The sequence below is a fragment of the Oncorhynchus keta genome, chromosome 23 (assembly GCF_023373465.1).
Source record: "Oncorhynchus keta strain PuntledgeMale-10-30-2019 chromosome 23, Oket_V2, whole genome shotgun sequence".
Classification (NCBI taxonomy): Eukaryota; Metazoa; Chordata; class Actinopteri; order Salmoniformes; family Salmonidae; genus Oncorhynchus; species Oncorhynchus keta.
The window spans coordinates 6,701,647-6,721,752 of record NC_068443.1 but is presented as its reverse complement, the minus strand read 5'-3'; the positions used below and the strand labels follow the sequence as shown (position 1 = coordinate 6,721,752).

General features: G+C 41.9%; 1 protein-coding gene across 5 annotated transcripts in view; it reads left to right on the top strand.

Annotated features, from left to right (window-relative positions):
- The first annotated feature begins 498 nt into the window (after window positions 1-498).
- Window positions 499-20,106, top strand: part of LOC118401750 (ran-binding protein 3-like) — a 31,779-nt gene continuing 12,171 nt past the window's right edge. The window contains exons 1-12 of one of the 5 annotated variants that reach the window (XM_052476049.1): window positions 512-636; window positions 10,372-10,427; window positions 10,591-10,627; window positions 11,758-11,841; window positions 11,948-12,025; window positions 13,186-13,251; window positions 13,508-13,710; window positions 14,015-14,104; window positions 14,279-14,367; window positions 14,764-14,839; window positions 15,421-15,520; window positions 15,669-15,793. In XM_052476049.1, coding sequence (XP_052332009.1) covers window positions 615-636; window positions 10,372-10,427; window positions 10,591-10,627; window positions 11,758-11,841; window positions 11,948-12,025; window positions 13,186-13,251; window positions 13,508-13,710; window positions 14,015-14,104; window positions 14,279-14,367; window positions 14,764-14,839; window positions 15,421-15,520; window positions 15,669-15,793 — 1,026 coding nt within the window. In that variant the 5' untranslated portion in view covers window positions 512-614. Of the gene's footprint in view, window positions 637-674; window positions 871-10,371; window positions 10,428-10,590; window positions 10,628-11,757; window positions 11,842-11,947; window positions 12,026-13,185; window positions 13,252-13,507; window positions 13,711-14,014; window positions 14,105-14,278; window positions 14,368-14,763; window positions 14,840-15,420; window positions 15,521-15,668; window positions 15,794-20,106 lie in introns of those variants that run through there. The other 4 variants (XM_052476051.1, XM_052476050.1, XM_052476052.1 and 1 more) reach the window with 4 other exon arrangements.

The window sequence follows — 20,106 nt, the reverse complement described above, 5'->3', positions numbered from 1 at the left end:
GAGTTCAGCCCGAGTAGACTGCCAGAAAATTAGCTTTAAAAATTCAAAATTCTCTCAGCCTCATTGCAAAATGTGTACAATAGCATAAGTTTAGTTATGAAACTGCAAATGTTTCTCTCTGCCCCATGGCAATATGTGTAGAATAGCTGGAAATTAGCTTAAAAACAGCAACATTTTCTCTCATCCTACAATTCTACACATTTTGCCATTAGGCTTTTTATCCCCCCCAAAAAAAGGTCCTTTGTCAGACCTTGAGGGGGCTCCGCGAAATCATGAGATTTCTGAATTGAAACCCAAAGTTTGTTTCACTCAGTTTCTCTCCTAGAGTTGATGGCCTTAACCTAGGGGTATATCTCCTATTACCTTGGCCACAAATTGATTAAGCTACTTTGGATGGTGCTCTCTCTCTCTCTGAAAATAACACTTTTGAATTGCTGCTAATGATAGACAAATCATACGTTAATATTTGAAGTATTGGTTATGTTCTACGTTTCCATTACAAATTCTACTGGTGATCGATATTGAGTGATTTTAGTCTATTTCTGAGAGATTTGTTTCTGTCTGCCTACACGTATTTTGCGTGGTGGATTGTGGGTGTTGAGCAAAGAAGGAAAATGGCGGACTTGGCAAATGAAGGTGAGCAGTGGCCGTGTGAGGAAACGAAACCGTTGGATTATCTACATTACGTTTTAATTATAGTTAAATTACTGTGTGCTAAAAATAGTGCTTCGTAGCCTTTCAAGAGAACAGTTGAACGAAAAAAAATAAAAAAATCAGCCTCGGTTGCATATATATACAAAAGAAAACGTTAGCTTTCAGAGCAAGCGTCTCTTTTTAGGCGGGGATGGGACGCTGGCTAACGTTAGCTAGGTAATCAGAAATTATGGTACCATTAACTACGTGTTAGTAAGGTGTTTGTGTATTTATATATAATCAATTAGTAATGTACGTTAATGCATGTTTGCTTCCTACCTAGCTATGTGGGTTGCTTATTTGTGGTTGTCACATGACGTTACTGTAACTAGCTAACAATTTAATCAGCTAGCCAACGTTAGCCGGCGAAATGACTCGCTACTCCTTGGCGGGGGCTAACTTTAGCAAGAGTGTTATTTGTCAAGGACAGTTAACTAACCAATAAAACCCCGAATTCTTGAAAGGTTAGCCAACTATCTGTCAACACCCCACTTTCCAGCAATTATAATGAATGTTGCACATTCGGAACCGGAGAGGACTAGGTAGCTAGTACAATAACTAACAAGTCTGAGCCTTATTCTTACGCCAAATCCAGTTATCTAGTTAGAAACGCATAGTGGCTTGTAAATTCACCGAGTTGTCTGTAACTGTATTTATATTAGTAGCCTATATGATGTAACTAGCTTACTACGTTGTTTTGCTGTATCTGATTGGGAGGTAGGCTAGTGGCTATGTCGTGGTAGGAACGTTAAGGCTGCTGCACAGACGCTATGAAGACTAGTTAAAGATGCACTATGCAGAAATCGCTCCGCCATTTCCCGGTTGCAAAAATTCTAATAGTTTAATTTAAGTTTGTGACAAAACAAGCAAGTGTAGAGAATCATTGTACTATCTAGACTGCTCATAAGTATTTTACATAGCCAAAAAATATAGTATTTTCCAAATGTTTGAAGCTGGTGTAAACCGAAAAGTAAAATATACTTAACTGGAAGCATAGAAACAATGCACATTGAAGCTTTCAATTAAAATGATGGATCTATAGCATGTGAATTTGTCTGTCGCCCAAAAAAGTTACATATTGTAGCTTTAACTGAAGTGTTTTGTTCACTTTTCCGTGATGGCAGCCTCCCGAAATCAACATCCGACATTCCAATAAAAAATAAATGATACAGTGCCTTTGGAAAGTATTCAGACCCCTTGACTTTTTCCACATTGTTAGGTTACAGCCTTATTCTAAAATGTATTACATTTTATTTTTTTACTCAAGATGTTTAGACATTTTTGCAAATGTATAAAATAAAATGCCTCTACAAGTTTGGCACACCTGTATTTGGTGCGTTTCTCCCATTCTTCTCTGCAGATCCTCTTAAGTTATGTCAGGTTGAATGGGGAGCGTTGCTTCACAGCTATTTTCAGGTCTCTCCAGAGATGTTCGATCAGGTTCAAGTCTGGCCTCTGGCTGGGCCACTCAAGGACATTCAAAGACCTGTCCCGAAGCCACTCCTGCGTTGTTTTGGCTGTGGGCATATGGGTTGTTGTCCTGTTGGAAGGTGAACCTTCGTTCCAGTCTGAGATCCTGGGCACTCTGGAGCAGGTTTTCATCAGTATTTTGCTCTGTTCATCTCTGCCTTGATCCAGACTAGTCTCCCAGTCCCTGCTGCTGAAACACACACACATCATTATGCTGCCACCACCATGCTTCACTGTAAGGATGGTGCCATGCTTCCTCCAGAATGTGACAATTGGCATTCAGGCCAGAGAGTTCAATCTTGGATTCATCAGACCAGAGAATCTTGTTTCTCATGGTCTGAGAGTCTTTAGGGGCCTTTTGGTAAACTCCAAGCGGGCTGTCATGTGCTTTTTTACTGAAGAGTGGTGTCGGTCTGACCACTCTACCATAAAGGCCTGATTGGTGGAGTGCTGCAGAGATGGTTGTCCTTCTGGAAGGTACTCCCATCTCCACAGATGGACTGTAGAACTCTGTCTGTGTGACCGTCGGGTTTCAGGTCACCTCCATGACCAAGGCCCTTCTCCCCCGATTGCTCAATTTGGCCAGGCAGCCAGCTCTAGGAAGAGTCTTGGTGGTTCCAAACTTCTTCCATTTAAGATTGATGGAGGCCACTGTGTTCTTAAAGACCTTCAATGCTGCAGAAATGTTTTGTTACCCTTCCCCAGATCTGTGCCTTGATACAATCTTGTCTCGGAGCTCTACGGACAATTCCTTCGACCTCGTGGCTTGGTTTTTGCTCTGACATGCACTGTAAACTGTGGGACCTTTTTATATAGACAGGTATGTGCCTTTCCAAATCATGTCCAATCAATTGAATTTACCATAGGTGGTCTCCAAACAAGTTGTAGTGACATCTTAAGGATGAACTTGAGCTCAATATCGAGTCTCATAGCAACAACAAAAAATAGCATGGGGTCTGAATACTTACGTAAATAAGATATTTCTGTTTTTTCTTGTTAATACTTTTGAAAAAATTTCTAAAAACCTGTTTTCACTTTGTCATTATGGGGTTATTGTGTGTTGATTTGCTGATTTGTTACAGCCCTAATCCATTGAAGAATAGGGCTGTAACGTAACAAAACGTGTAAAAAGAGGTCTGTATATATATGCCTTTTACAAGTTCCCATCTAACCAACAATGTGTGAGTTATTTCAAGTTTCCGTGTGGCCTTTGAATCGTGTTAGTTTTGGTTTGAACCTCTCTACACCCCAAATATTTCCCCCTCTGTTCTATTGATTTCACTGTGATATTCATGGAAGTGATAAACAGAAAAAAAAAGTGTTGCGGTACACTTAGTGCAGAACTCTTCAAGATGTATCTGTCTAGCTGTCTTCTACAACTTGTCCTCTAACCAGGGATGTAAAGCCTACCTGTTATTCCTTTTTCCTGTGTCTTTTGTTGTTGTTGTGCTGTGTTACTTTTAACAGGATGTCCAACCTCATCTCCCCCTCTTGCACAATTGATTTCAACGTGATACCGATATGCGTGATTGACGAAAGTGTTGCATTTTCTTTGTTTGGTGACCCCCTTATCAAAATGCAACATTCCAAAATGTAGCTGCAGGTTGGCCTCTAACCAGTGAGGTAGCTGCAGGTTGGCCTCTAACCAGTGAGGTAGCTGCAGGTTGGCCTCTAACCAGTGAGGTAGCTGCAGGTTGGCCTCTAACCAGTGAGGTAGCTGCAGGTTGGCCTCTAACCAGTGAGGTAGCTGCAGGTTGGCCTCTAACCAGTGAGGTAGCTGCAGGTTGGCCTCTAACCAGTGAGGTAGCTGCAGGTTGGCCTCTAACCAGTGAGGTAGCTGCAGGTTGGCCTGTGAGGTAGCTGCAGGTTGGCCTCTAACCAGTGAGGTAGCTGCAGGTTGGCCTCTAACCAGTGAGGTAGCTGCAGGTTGGCCTCTAACCAGTGAGGTAGCTGCAGGTTGGCCTCTAACCAGTGAGGTAGCTGCAGGTTGGCCTCTAACCAGTGAGGTAGCTGCAGGTTGGCCTCTAACCAGTGAGGTAGCTGCAGGTTGGCCTCTAACCAGTGAGGTAGCTGCAGGTTGGCCACTAACCAGTGAGGTAGCTGCAGGTTGGCCTCTAACCAGTGAGGTAGCTGCAGGTTGGCCTCTAACCAGTGAGGTAGCTGCAGGTTGGCCTCTAACCAGTGAGGTAGCTGCAGGTTGGCCTCGAACCAGTGAGGGAGCTGCAGGTTGGCCTCTAACCAGTGAGGGAGCAAAACATCTCCAGTTTTTGAGTTGTGGTAGTTTCAGCAGCACATATCTCCTTAATTGATGAGTGATTTATTTCCACATGTCAAAACAACAGGGTTTTTGGTGCTGGTGCAGTTTTGAGGTGCTTGTTTAAAGAAAGTAGAATGATTACTATTGTTGCACATGTAGTGTCTTCGAAGTGTTCATACCCCTTGACTTATTCCACATTTTGTTACAGCTTGAATTCAAAATGGATCCCCAGCCCATCACTAATGACAAAGTGAATAAATAAAAAAAACATGTTTTGAAATATGGAAATCTAATTTACATAAGTATTCACTTCACACCCCCAAGTCAATATTTTATAGTAGCACTTTTGGCGGCAATTACAGCTTTGAGTCTTCTTGGGTAATGTCTATCAGCTTCACATCTGGGGATTTTCTCCCATTCTTCCCTGCAGATTTTCTCAAGCTCTGTTAAGTCAGATGGGGGGAGCAGCAGTGAACAGAAATTTGACAGATTTTCAATGGTATTCAAGTCTGGGCTTTGTTTGGGCCACTCAAGGACTTTCACATTCTTGTTCTGAAGCCATTCCGGCATTACTTTGGCTGTATGCTTGGGGTCTTTGTCCTGTTGGAACGTAAATCTTCGCCCCAGTCTAAAGTCGATTGCACTCTGAAGCAGGTTCTCAAGGATTTTCCTGTATTTGGCTCCATTCATTGTTCCTTCTATCCTTACCAGTCTCCCAGTCCCTGTAGCTGAAAAGCATCCCTATAGCATGATGCTGTTGCCACCACCATGCTTCACTGTAGGGATTAGAGGTCGACCGATTTATGATTTTTCAACGCCGATACCGATTTATTGGAGGACCAAAAAAAGCCGATGCCGATTTAATCGGGCGATTAATTTTTTTATTTTATTTATTTGTAATAATAACAATTATAACAATACTGAATGAACACTTATTTGAACTTAATATAATACATCAATAAAATCAATTTATCCTCAAATAAATAATGAAACATGTTACATTTGGTTTAAATAATGCCAAAACAAAGTGTTGGAGAAGAAAGTAAAAGTGCAATATGTGCTATGTAAGAAAGGTAATGTTTCAGTTCCTTGCTCAGAACATGAGAACATATGAAAGCTGGTGGTTCCTTTTAACATGAGGCTTCAATATTCCCAGGTAAGAAGTTTTAGGTTGTAGTTATAGGAATTATAGGACTATTTCCCTCTACCGTTTGTATTTCATTAACCTTTGACTATTGGATGTTCTTATAGGCACTTTAGTATCTCCAGTGTAACTGTATAGCTTCCGTCCCTCTCCTCCCTGGGCTCGAACCAGGAACACAACAACAGCCACCCTCGAAGCAGCGTTACCCATCGCTCCACAAAAGCCACGGCCCTTGCAGAACAAGGGGAATAACTACTCCAAGGCTTAGAGCGAGTGATGTTTGAAACGCTATTAGCGTGCGCTAACTAGCTAGCCATTTCACTTCGGTCACACCAGCCTCATCTCGGGAGTTGATAGGCTTGAAGTCATAAACAGCGCAATGCTTGGCGCACATCAAGAGCTGCTGGCAAAACGCACAAAAGTGCTGTTTGAATGAATGTTTACGCGCCTGCTTCTGCCTACCACCCCTCAGTCAGATACTTAGATACTTGTATGCTTGTATACTCAGTCAGATTATATATTTAACGCAGGACACGCTAGATAATATCTAGTAAGTTCATCTACCATGTGTAGTTAACTAGTGATTATGATTTATTGTTTTCTATAAGATTAATGCTAGCTAGCAACTTACCTTGGCTTACTGCATTCGCGTAACAGACAGGCTCCTTGTGGAGTGCAACGAGAGAGGCAGGTCGTTATTCCGTTGGACTAGTTAACTGTACGGTTGCAAGATTGGATCCCCCGAGCTAACAAGGTGAAAATCTGTCGTTCTGCCCCTGAACAAGACTGTTAACCCACCGTTCCAAGGCCGTCATTGAAAATAAGAATGTGTTCCTAACTGACTTACCTAGTTAAATAAAGGTATAAAAAAAAAAAAATCGGCAAAACCAGTGTACAAAAATACAGATTTACGATTGTTATGAAAACGTGAAACCGGCCCTAATTAATCGGCCATTCCGATTTAATCGGTCGACCTCTAGTAGGAATGGTGTTAGATGAGTGATGAGCTGTGCCTGTGTTTTCTCCAGACACAGGGCTTTGCATTCAGGCCAAAGAGTAAAATTTCTCATCAGACCAAATAATATTTTGCCTTATGCTCAGTCTTTCACGTGCCTTTTTGCAAACTCCAGACGTGCTGTCATGTGCCATTTTCTCAGGAGTGTCTTCCATTGGGCCACTCTACGATAAAGCCCACATTGAAGTCCTGTAAAGACTGTTGTCCTTCTGGCAGGTTCTCCCATCTCATCTGAAGAACTCTGTAGATCTGTCAGTGGTTATTAGGTTCTTGGTCACCTCCCTGACAAGGTCCTTCTTGCCCGGTTGATCAGTTTGGTCGGCCGGCCAGCTCTAGGCAGAGGCTGGTTAGTTTCATTTTTTTTTTTCAATTTCCCAATGATGGAGACCACTGTGCTCTTGACAACTTTCAACATTCTAGAAATGGTTTTATACCCTTCCCCAGATATATGCCTCATCACAACTCTTATCTCTGAGATCTACAGACAGTTCCTTGGACTTCATTGGTATAGTTTCTGCTCTGACATGCACTGTCAACTGTGGGACCTTTTTATATAGACAGGTGTGTTTCTTTCTAAATCATGTCCAAACAATTGAATTGGACACAGGTGGACCCCAATCAAGTTTTAGTGACGTCTCAAGGATGATCAAAGGAAATTGGACGTACCTGAGCTCAATTTAGTGGCATAGCAAAGGGGTGTGAATACTTATGTAAATGACATATTTCTGTATTTTATTTGAAAATACATTAGCAAAAATTTCTAAATGTGTTTTCACTTTGTCATTATGGGTGGTAATCAATTTTGAATTCTTGTTGTAATGCCACTATGTGGAATAAGTCAAGGGGTGTGAATACTTTCTGAATGCACTGTATATGTAGATAGTACATTTTTATGTTTTCAATATCACAAACTGTTTCTGCATATTGGTATTGATTTGGACACTTTTTAAAACTGTGTTTTGACATTGGGGCTATTTATCAAAATGTCTGGTCAACAAGAAGCACCAGCGGTATTATTTAAGGTTTAAGAATAAACATTTAATCAGGTAAAAACTGCTTAATGAGTCCAAAAACGCGATGTCAGATTTTATTTTTTTATGATACCCCAGAAATCACCAAATCTGGTTTTCCCTGCCTGGTCATGTTGTGTGTGTCACTGTCGTACACCATGACTGTTTGTCACTTATGACAACCGTTGTTTCAGTCAAGCTAAAACATATTGTGGGAGTTGAGCTGGATCACATGTTTATTTACAAAGCGGGACAGTCCTCTCTCTCCGACCCTGGCCTGTAGACGAGCTAGTTGTCCCGCCTGCTTCAGTTAGGTCATGAGTTTTGATGGTCCAAATCCAATGCTTTTGTCCATAAATGTAGACTACTTGAGCCACTCCTAGGACAGATAAGACTACAAATAGCTAGCTAAAGGATATACAGTGCCTTCGGAAAGTATTCAGACCCCTTGACTTTTTCGTTACAGCCTTATTCTAAAATGGATAGAATACACGCTGTACCCCATAATGACAGTGAAAACAGGTTTTTAGAAAGTTTTGCAAACGTATTAAACTGTAGTATTCAGACCCTTTGCTTTGAGACTCAAAATTGAGCTCAGGTGCATCCTGTTTCCATTGATTTTCCTTGATGGTTCTACAACTTGATTGGAGTCCACCTGTGGTAAATTCAATTGATTGGACATGAGCTGGAAAGGCACACACCTGTCTATATAAGGTCCCAAAGTTGACGGTGCATGTCAGAGCAAAAACTAAGCCATGAGGTTGAAGGAATTGTCCGTAGAGTTCCGAGACAGGATTGTGTCGAGGCACAGATCTGGGGAAGGGTACCAAAACATTTCTGCTGTGTTGAAGGTCCCCAAGAACACAGCACAGTGGCCTCCATCATTCTTAAATGGATCAAGTTTGGAACTACCAGACTCTTCCTAGAGCTTGCCGCCCAGCCAAACTGAGCAATCGGGGGAGAAGGGCCTTAGTCAGGGAGGTGACCAAGAACCTGATGGTCACCCTGACAGAGCTCCAGAGTTCCTCTGTGGAGATGGGAGAAACTTCTAGAAGGACAATCATCTCTACAGCACTCCACCAATCAGGACTTTATGTTAGAGTGGCTAGACGGAAGCCACTCTTTAGTAAAAAAGCACATGACAGCCCGCTTGGAGTTTGCAAAAAGGCCCCTAAAGACTCTGACCATGAGGAACAAGATTCTCTGGTCTGATGAAAACAAATTGTCTTTGGCCTGAATGCCAAGCGTCAATTCTGAAGGAAACCAGGCAACATCCCTACGTGATGCATGGTGGTGGCAGCCTCATGCTGTGGGGATGTTTTTTAGCAGCAGGGACTTGGTGCAGAGATAAAAGTACAGAGATATCCTCGATGAAAACCTGCTCCGGAGTGCTCAGGACCTCAGAATGGGGTTAAGGTTCACCTTCCAACAGGACAACGACCCTAAGCACACAGCCAAGACAACACAGGAGTGGGCATGTCTCTGCATGTCCTTGAGTGGCCCAGCCAGAGGCCAGACTTGAACCCGATTGAACATATCTGGAGAGACCTGAAAATAACTGTGCAGCAACGCTCCCCATCCAACCTGACAGAGCTTGAGAGGATCTGCAGAGAAGAATGGGAGAAACTCCCCAAATACAGGTGTTCCAAGCATGTAGCGTCATACCCAAGAAGACTTGAGGCTGTAATCGCTGAATCCTTGCATGCATTTTTAAAAAAAATGTAATACTTTTTTAAATATATACATTTTATATATACATGTTAAAAAAAATGTCCAAATGTCTCATTATGGACTATTGTGTGCAGATTGATGAGGGGAAAACATTTAAATGTTTAGAATAATGCTGTAACAAAATGTGGAAAAAGTCCAAGGGTATGAATACGTTCCGAAGGCACTGTAAATAGCTTTTGGTTAATGCACCTTTTTTTGTCAAATCTTGATTTGCTTTAGATGCAGGTTTTTAATATTTCATTCATGTCTCATCTATTCTAGGCTGTGGTTGTCTCTGGTGACTGAACTAATCAGTGTTTGTGTGCCACTTGTTTAAAATGGACTAAAGGATTACAATGCAAGTTGTTTATTCTTAGATTTTGCATCATGAATGTTTGGCATCTATTCAGAAGTGTCTGAACTGTGCTGTCTGAACTGTGCTATGCTTTGTGGGTAGAACTAGTTTAGCGGAAAGTTGGAAGAAGGAGAAAATAAAGTATGAATCCGTGTGTCGGGTTCTTTTGGGGGGGCAGAAATACTCACCCGGTTTATGGTTTAGCCTCGGCTTCTCTAAATACAGTATTCCTGAGTTAATATATGCCATTTAGCAAACGCTTTTATCCAGAGTTTCCATAAGTGTCACTGAGCATCTTTTGTAGAATTAGAAACATATTCCTGTGTTTTAAACAGAGAGAATCAAGTGTGCCAGACATGGGTTGCTCCGATCTAGGCCTTCTAGCTGTTTGCAAAAAAACAACAAAAAAGAACAACATTATGGGAGTACAACTCAAGACTGCTGCAGGGTGTTCGTTCACGACGCTTATTTTTTAAACATTTTTATGATCACAATGACAAGTGTTTGTTGAAACAACCAACTGATTGACAGGCTGTGGTGTCTTTACAGGCTGTGGTGTCTTTACAGGCTGTGGTGTCTTTACAGGCTGTGGTGTCTTTGACAGGCTGTGGTGTCTTTAAAAAAATATATATATATATTAGGCCTACACTTCACACAAGTCACTGAAGCATACTCTTCTTCTGTATGATAAAGGATGCTTTCCTTCTTTTGAAACAGAGAAACCTGCCACAGTGCCACCAATGTTTGTGTTCCAAAAAGATAAAGCACCGAAGGTAAGTCACATCGTGTCGTTTCTACCGCCTGACATTCATTGACATGAGTGAACCTTCTTTATGGAAATTCACTGTAAAGCTTCCATCATTTGATTGGGTAGTTTGTTGTTGTTGTTTTTTAGACTGAGAAACACAGTAGATTCAGTACTGCTTTCTATTACAGCGGGCAGCTGATGGATCCAGTGGAGAAGATGGAGAAGGTAAGACTACATCCGCATATCAGATTTGGCCTTTTTTACATTTTTTAAATTGATTTAAAAAAAAATACCTTTTCTAATATTTTCCATCTAATCTTAAAATTGATGTCTGTTTTTATAAATCTTGTAATTTTTTTTACCAGGAGGGGTATTGTATTTCCTAAACTGGAGCCCAGCTGGGGCTTTTTAAACTGGCATGTTCTTTGTCAATCCTGAATGCTGATTGGCTGAAATCTGTGTTATATCGGAACGTATACCACACGTATGACACAATTATTTTTACTGTTCTAATTACATTGGTAACTAGTTTATAATAGCAGTAAGGCACCTCGGGGAGGTTTGTGGTGTATGACCAATATACCATGGCTAAGGACTGCATCCAGGCACTCCTTGTTGTTTTGTGCCTAAGAAGAGCACTTAGCTGTGGTATATTGGCCATATACCACACCTTCTCGGGCCTTATTGCTTCATTAAAGTGCAACTGTTTGCAATAAACAACTTCGCTGATAGAAAAGTTTCTCTATTTGGCTTCGATATTAGTCAAACATTTATTCTAATGTCAAAATTGAGTACCAAGTGTAAACGTGAACATTTTGGTCATAACGTTAGTCTCGTCCTAAACTGAGTTTTGTAAGTGAGTTCGTCATGGCTTTACTCGAGGGTTGGGTTTGGATTTCGACAATGCTCACTTGTCCGCTAACACGGGATACACAGCTGCAGTGATTTGTGCTCTATCCAATCCTATCGCAGAACACAGACCGTGAGACAGACTGACCAGCAGAGCAGTCTTTGTTTACATGAGACAACTTCACACTTTTTTTTTTCTTCAGAAATACTTCACCAAACACTTAACTAGATTGCGTGACTAAAACCTCAGCAAAAACATGCAGATTTCTTGAGTTCATTTTGACTTTTGAGGAGTGATACTGACTTTGTTCATATGGCGTCTCACGGTTGACAAACATCAGTAACTGCCACATCCAACCACACCCAAAAGACTGAAATCTCTTCTTTCTTTTTTTTTCTTCTTAATGAGCGACAGAGAAACAAATGCGGAATCGGTGCGTTCAATCGCTCTTTAATCATGTGAATTGACGGCTAAGTCTCTTTAATTATTTTTTTTACAACTTCAGATTCAGACAGAGAAGATGGCTATTGTCCTCCGGTGAAAAGAGAGAGGACTTCATCTTCAACACAGTTCCCGTCTTCACATTCTGGTAGGAGAAAACAACAACATCAGAGAAGCTGACTGTGTTTCAGTTGATTAATGAAGAGTAGTACAGGAATCTTGCCTTGTGTAAGGTTTCTTCTTGCTCTCTGCAGTGGCTAGTAAGAACAATGTCTTCATGCCATCAAGTTTCTGGCAGTCTCCCACTGGGAATTCCGAGGACTCGGAGCCAGGTGAGGCATAGTGTTTACTTCCTCCATTATAAAGGCTTCCTCTCATTTAAGTCCCCAGTATGTGACATGCGTTTTGTATGCTTGTGAACTTTAGTCCAGGCCAAAGCACCTTTTTTAATGCACAAATAAGTTATAGTACAACTCAATGGCAAGGAAAGTTAACAAAAACGTCTGACCTGGATTTTTTATTTATTTTTACTTTGGTTTATGTGCAGTCTCTCACAAATACCTTAATTCAAGACTGGTTCACATAGACAAGAAGCATACATTATAGAAAAAACCCACACGTACCATGGGTTAAACTTGACAGGGAAGAATATCAGGACAGAGAAATATAAACATTGTTTTGAATTGTTTTAATGTATTGTGTTAATGTATTGTTTTAATGTAGACATTGAATGAGTCTTACTCACACTACTCCAAATGAGATGCTGAAGTAAACTTTCACAGATGGTTATTTTCCTCATAAAAAAAATGTCTATGCCACAAAACATCAAGATTTGAAAGAAATAACAAAACCACAAAAATACAGAATCTCAGCTCAAAAGCTCCCAAACATATGTAGAATTAGTTTGGAGATCAAGAAAATAAGACTCAATTTAGTCCATTCTGGGGGGGGGGAAGGGTAAACTAAACACCAATGTGTGTCATCTCCAAGACCTTAGTGACACACTAGCTTTGAGGTGAGTAGGGAACTTCATTTATGTAGCTTTGAAAATTACCTTCATTCAAGCAGATACACATTTGACTATCTATAAATGTGTAGTGCTTCGTTTTAAAGGGATACTAAGAGGATTTTTTTATCAATGAAACCATTTATCTACTTCCCCAGATGAACCCGTGGATACCATTTGGTCCCTACGTGCAGTTTGAATGAAGTTGCTAACTAGCGTTAGCGCAATGACAAAGTGTATGATAACTGCTGGTAGATACCATTCTCTGCGCTAACGCTAGTTATGATTGGCTTGCGAAACTACCTCTAACTTCCATCCATAATGGATGCAGAGACAAACGGTATCTCCATGGGTTCATCTGTGTTCCATTTTATGATGGTATTAATGTACCCTCCCCACACGCTGAAAGTTGCCATTTTTGTTTATGGTCTTGTTAACCAATTGTACCTCCTGTTTTTTTAAATGTTTTTTTTTTGTTCTTACCAGAAGAGAAGCCAGTTGGGTTTCGTTTAAAACCACCAACTCTTATACATGGGAAGGCACCTAGTTCAGGTGGGTATTGGTGCCTGGGTATTGGTGCCTGGGTATTGGTGTGTGTTGATTACAGAAAGCAATTCTAGTCAGGTTAAATGGTCAGGAAAACTCTTAAAACGTAGATGAGATGGTGTTACAGCGTGTTAATATGATTGACCGTGCATGGTAGTTTGATATAGTCCCGCGGTCGTGCATATTGTAATATAGTACATGGTAGGTGTGATATAGTTGTGAATGGACTAGTTCTGTAAGGCATTCAGATCCAATCCATTAGCAGGTTATGTTCCAGGCGTCCCCAGTCAGAAACCCAAGGAGCAACTGCGCAGTGTCCTCCGGCCAGCCATGCTCCAGGCCCCGCCAGCCAAGACCAACTCTGAGTCCACTAACGGGGTGAAGAAGTCAACAGACGGGACGTCAGAAGGGTCGACCATCTTCCATAACAACACTGAGCAGTCAGACGGCCTCGCCAGGTCACCGGTGAGGACAAGGCGTCTCGGTCCCGTTTTTAAAACGCAGAAGCTTGTGTGAAGTGACAACGGTGCAGCAACAAAATAATTTAAAGTGGAACGATAATTTGAATGCGTCTCTATGGCAGCGACTTATTTTGCCTGTAGTTGCATGACGTTGTGACCACCAAGACCTTGGATAGGATTTAGTTTATATTATTACTGTCAAAATCATTCAGATGTTTTATTTATTTTGGTTTTCAAAAAAATGCCTCTTAATTTTTTTTGTTAGCAACAACAAATTTAAAGTTGAATTCTATATATGTTTCATCTAGAAATGTGACAAAGAGGAGGATGGGATGAGGGACGACTGTCCTGCAGAGTCCTCTTTCGTGTTTGGACAAAATATCAAAGACAGAGCAAAGGTTCATATTTTTTGTAGGATGCTGATAGCCTATTTAGTGAAGTAAATAAGTGTGTTTTCAATATTTTATTCATTTTTTAAAAATCACTTTCTCAAATGAAGTGGATTATGATCTCAGTTTCTTTGGTAACCTCTCTCTATTCCTCTGTCTGTGTCTCTCTCTCTCCGTCTCTAGTTGGAAGAGAGCTCTAAAGACGGAAAGTTGTTACCCCTGGCCACTCAGGGGGGAACAAACTATTTCTTAGAGTACATTGCCACCCCCAGGTAATGCAGTGTCCTCAAGAGTAGAAATACTCATATTACTGGCTTTTCAGACCACTTTATACTCTTTTTCACTATTGTGAAGGTTGAACTTATAATGCTCGTAATATTATGGTTTCAGCTACCTTAGTGTTTTTAGAAGCGGTAATTGTAAGTTGCACTGGATAACTCTGCTAAATGACTGACGTACTGATAATAACTTCACCCACGAAGTATCGTTACCCATCGCTCCACAAAAGCCGTGGCCCTTGCAGAGCAAGGGGAACTACTACTTCAAGGTCTCAGAGCAAGTGACGTCACCGATTGAAACGCTATTTAGCGCGAACACCGCTAACTAAGCTAGCCATTTCACATCTGTTACACTCACCCCCCTTTTGACCTTCCTCCTTTTCCTTCCAGTTCAAAGAACGCCGCAAACAATACGGACAAGGGGGCCAAATTTGTCTTCGGGCAGAACATGTCAGAGAGGGTTCTGGTGAGTAGAGACTGTTTTAGCGGGTGGTGTTGTCCTTCGGGCCATAACAAACAGTAGAGCTGGTGGGGGAGATCGAAACCCAAATCGATACAGCTCCATGAGAAATGGATCAACCTGGAACTGTTATGAAAAGCTTGTAGCAAATCCAATCATGCAGGACAATGTGTTTTTGAATTGGGACTAGAAAATCACACGTATATTATGAGTGACCTTATCAGGGGTGGACTTTATTATTGCACTGTTGAGACACTGGTTGACTGGCCGCCTCCTGTGAGGTTGACTGGCCGCCTCCTGTGGGGTTGACTGGCCGCCTCCTGTGGGGTTGACTGGCCGCCTCCTGTGGGGTTGACTGGCCGCCTCCTGTGAGGTTGACTGGCCGCCTCCTGTGGGGTTGACTGGCCGCCTCCTGTGGGGTTGACTGGCCGCCTCCTGTGGGGTTGACTGGCCGCCTCCTGTGAGGTTGACTGGCCGCCTCCTGTGAGGTTGACTGGCCGCCTCCTGTGAGGTTGACTGGCCGCCTCCTGTGAGGTTGACTGGCCGCCTCCTGTGAGGTTGACTGGCTACGTACTGTGTGTTTTCAGAGTCCTCCTAGAGGAGGTGAGGCATCAGAAGAGGACTGTAAAGACCTACCGGCTCCCCCTGTGTCTGAACCGTCCTCAAAGGAGAACACACCAGAGAAGGGTAAGAGAGAGACACACACACACACACACACACGTCTCGCAGTATAAATCTTGAGAGACTGGCTTTCTCTATCTTCACTACAGACTAGGGCTGGCCCCAGTGTGTTAATTAGTTAGGTGTGCGTCATTGTGTGTGTGTGTGTTCCCAGGTAACAACGTGACAGAGTCACTGGAGGAGTCTGCAGCAGCGTATACCAAAGCCACAGCCAAGAAGTGTATCTTAGAGAAAGTAGACGTCAAAACTGGAGAGGAATCAGAAAGTAACGTTTTACAGGTCGGTGGCTAGTCTCTATTGCTGACTATGTTGGAATACATCAAGGTGCATAGTCTTAGTTTTACTCTGTTTATTTAGAACCTATTGGACCACTAGGGAAAACTCAAACCAAGTTTATTCACTCAATGGGACAAACGGCTAAACAGACAGACATATTTACATAAGCACTTGGTCCTAGGTTTACATAAACCTTCATCCTATGCATATTTACATAAGCACTTAGCATAGGATGAAGGTTTTATGTAAACCTAGGACCGTCTCTCCTCCTTACACATCTGGACAGCCAATAGATCTCTGCTGCTAGACAGGACTTTAATGATGCCCGTTCTCTCTTTCTTCATCTGACCTGACCTCGGGGCCCAAATTCCTCACTCCTCTCTAACTCACGGCTGGCCTGTTGACTTGTACCAGACTCTTCTCCTTTCCACAGGATACCTGATGTCTAACAATAACATGTTCTGACGGAATGTAAAACGTGCTACATTCCCCTTGCTCCCTTAGTGACCTGAAATACGGATATTTCATATTTTCAAGTTTAGTAGTCAGAACCCATCAATAGTCACTAGGATCAGTTTTCAGATCATAATGTATTAGATTAGATGGACAGGGAGGCGCTGATCAAGGATAATGTATTAGATTACATGGACAGGGAGGCGCTGATCAAGGATAATGTATTAGATTACATGGACAGGGAGGAGCTGATCTAGAATAATGCATTAGATTACATGGACAGGGAGGAGCTCATTTAGGATAATGTATTAGAGGAGCTGGTCTAGGATAATGTATTAGATGGACAGGGAGGAGCTGGTATAGGATAATGTATTAGATGGACAGGGAGGAGCTGATCTAGAGCGGTACTCACACTCTGAGACACTTGATACATACACCCTGCCGATCAGTAATGTGTGGAGACAAAATCAGCAAGCCCTTTTTTGAGGAGAAATATCTTAGTTTTCTTTATACAGCATTTCTGCTAAATATACATTTGACATACATGGTACTTTTGTTATAATACATTACCAAACAAACTCTTTAATCCCACCCCACCTATCACCATAGACCTCAGCTCTTTAATCCCACCCCTCAGCCTCTCAGCCCATCCCACCTATCACCATAGACCTCAGCTCTTTAATCACACCCCCTCAGCCACTCTCAGCCCATTCCATCTATCACCATAGACCACCCCTCAGCCTCTCAGCCCATCCCACCTATCACCATAGACCTCAGCTCTTTAATCCCACCCCCTCAGCCCATCCCACCTATCACCATAGACCTCAGCTCTTTAATCCCACCCCTCAGCCTCTCAGCCCATCCCACCTAACACCATAGACCTCAGCTCTTTAATCCCACCCCCTCAGCCACTCTCAGCCCATTCCATCTATCACCATAGACCACCCTCGTCTAGTTTCCATGTGCCATATATTTTTTTGTTCTGTGAAGTTTTACAAACATTTTGAACCTTTCTAATCATATAGTATCCACAGATTGTGAACTAAAGATGAACCTTTTGTACGAGTATGTATTGACTATGGCTTTCCAAATCGCCCAAAACGGCTAAATCACCCAAAATCTAAATAACTTAATATCTTTGTTGTACAGGGTTTAAACACTGTTTCCCATGCTTGTTCAATGAACCATAAACAATGAACATGCATCTGTGGAACAGTCATTAAGACACTAACAGCTTACAGACAGTAGGCATTTAAGGTCAGTTATGAACACTTAGGACACTAAAGAGGCCTTTCTACTGACTCTGAAAAACATCAAAAGAAAGATGCACAGGGTCCCTGCTCATCTGCCTGAACGTGCCTTAGGCATGCTGCAAGAAAGCATGAGAACTACAGATGTAGCCTGGGCAATAAATTGCAATGTCCGTATGTGAGACTGTGAAAACAAGGCTACAGGGGGAGACAGGATGGACAGCTGATCCTCCTCACAGTGGCAGACCACGTGTAACAACACCTGCACAGAATCAGTACATCCGAACATCACACCTGCGGGACAGGTACAGGATGGCAACAACAACTGCCCGAGTTACACCAGGAATGCACAATCCCTCCATCAGTGCTCAGACTGTCCGCAATAGGCTAAGAGAGGCTGGGCTGGTAGGCCTGTTGTAAGGCAGGTCCTCACCACACATCACTGGCAACAACGTTGCCTTTGGGCACAAACCCACCGTCGCAGGACCAGACAGGACTGGCAAAAAGTGCTCTTCACTGACGAGTCGCGGTTTTGTCTCACAAGGGGTGATGGTCGGATTTGCGTTTATCGTCAAAGGAATGAGCGTTACACCGAGGCCTGTACTCTGGAGCAGGATCGACTTGGCGGTGGAGGGGCCGTCATGGTCTGGGGCGGTGTGTCACAGTATCATCGGACTGAGCTTGTTATCATTGCAGGCAATCTCAACGCTGTGCATTACAGGGAAGACATCCTCTTCCCTCATGTGGTACCCTCCCTGCAGGCTCATCCTGACATGACCCTCCAGCATGACAATGCCACCAGCCATACTGCTCGTTCTGTGTGTGATTTCCTGCAAGACAGGAATGTCAGTGTTCTGCCATGGCCAGCGAAGAGCACAGATCTCAATCACATTGACCTGGATTGGAGGGTGAGGGCTAGGGCTATTCCCCCTTCAGAAATGTCCTGGAACTTGCAGGTGTCTTGGTGGAAGAGTGGGGTAACATATCACAATCTGGTGCAGTCCAATAGGAGGAGATGCAGTACTTAATGCAGCTGGTGGCCACTCCAGATACTGACTGTTACTTTTGATTTTGATCCTCCCCTTTGTTCAGGGACACATTATTCCATTTCTGTTAGTCCCATGTCTGTGGAACTTGTTCAGTTTGTGTCTCAGTTGTTGAATCTTGTTCAAATATTTGTATGAACATATGTTTGCTGAAAATACATGCAGTTGACAGTGAGAGGAGATTTCTTTTTATATAATATATATATATATATATTATATAAAAAGAAATGTCCTCCCACTGTCAACTGCATATATATATATATATATATATATATAACAAGTTCCCTACCTTTTCCACTTGCCGCCTCCATGTTTGTGGTAATGCTGCAATCAGTTGCTTGTTAGTTTCTATTGAACAGATATTCCCATATATTTCCGATAGCTGCATATGTGACACAGCTCCACTGTTTCTATTGTTAGGGTCTGAGAGCAAATTCTGAGAGCAAATAACTCCCAGACATTAGAGAAGCTTAACCAAGTTTAATTTGTTTATTTCTGCCCAAAGGTTCTTTTACAGCTGTAATTCAGACTGCCAAACATTTCTCAAATCAAATTTTATTTGTCACATACACATGGTTAGCAGATGTTAATGCGAGTGTAGCGAAATGCTTGTGCTTCTAGTTCCGACAATGCAGTGATAACCAACAAGTAATCTAACTAACAATTCCAAAACTACTGTCTTATACACAGTGTAAGGGGATAAAGAATATGTACATAAGTATATATGAATGAGTGATGGTACAGAGCAGCATACAGTAGATGGTATCGAGTACAGTATATACATATGAGATGAGTATGTAGACAAAGTGGCATAGTTAAAGTGGCTAGTGATACATGTATTACATAAGGATGCAGTCGATGATGTAGAGTACAGTATATACGTATGCATATGAGATGAATAATGTAGGGTAAGTAACATTATATAAGGTAGCATTGTTTAAAGTGGCTAGTGATATATGTACATCATTTCCCATCAATTCCCATTATTAAAATGGCTGGAGTTGGGTCAGTGTCAATGACAGTGTGTTGGCAGCAGCCACTCAATGTTAGTGGTGGCTGTTTAACTTCACAATCATAGGTGTGTATATATATCCCACTTAAGACACTCCTCCTCTACAATCCTTACATCTTATGGTTCCACAGGAACCTTAGAACTCCCTTCAGGGGATCTGACCTGACCTCCTCCCCTCCTTCGCCTAATCCACAGATGTCCATCTGCCTCCCCTATAGCAATCCTTTGATCTCCTCCCGTCCACGCAGCACATTCCACAGCCACTCTGTCTTTCTACAGATCTCACTCCTTTATATACTATGCATCTCATCTATCATGTCTTTTAATATCTCAATGTTAAACATTTTGAATCCAACACTATTCATAATGTCATTAGTAAATATAATAAAACATGTTTAAAAAAATAAATAAATAAAAAACATTTAATAAATCAGTATTTGAGTTTAACCATAACATTTGATGTAATATTTGTTCTATCATTTTTCTGGAGGATAACTGAAATTGTACCCAGCTTTGTACGGCTTGTTTAAGAAAGGGTGATACTTTAAACAACAT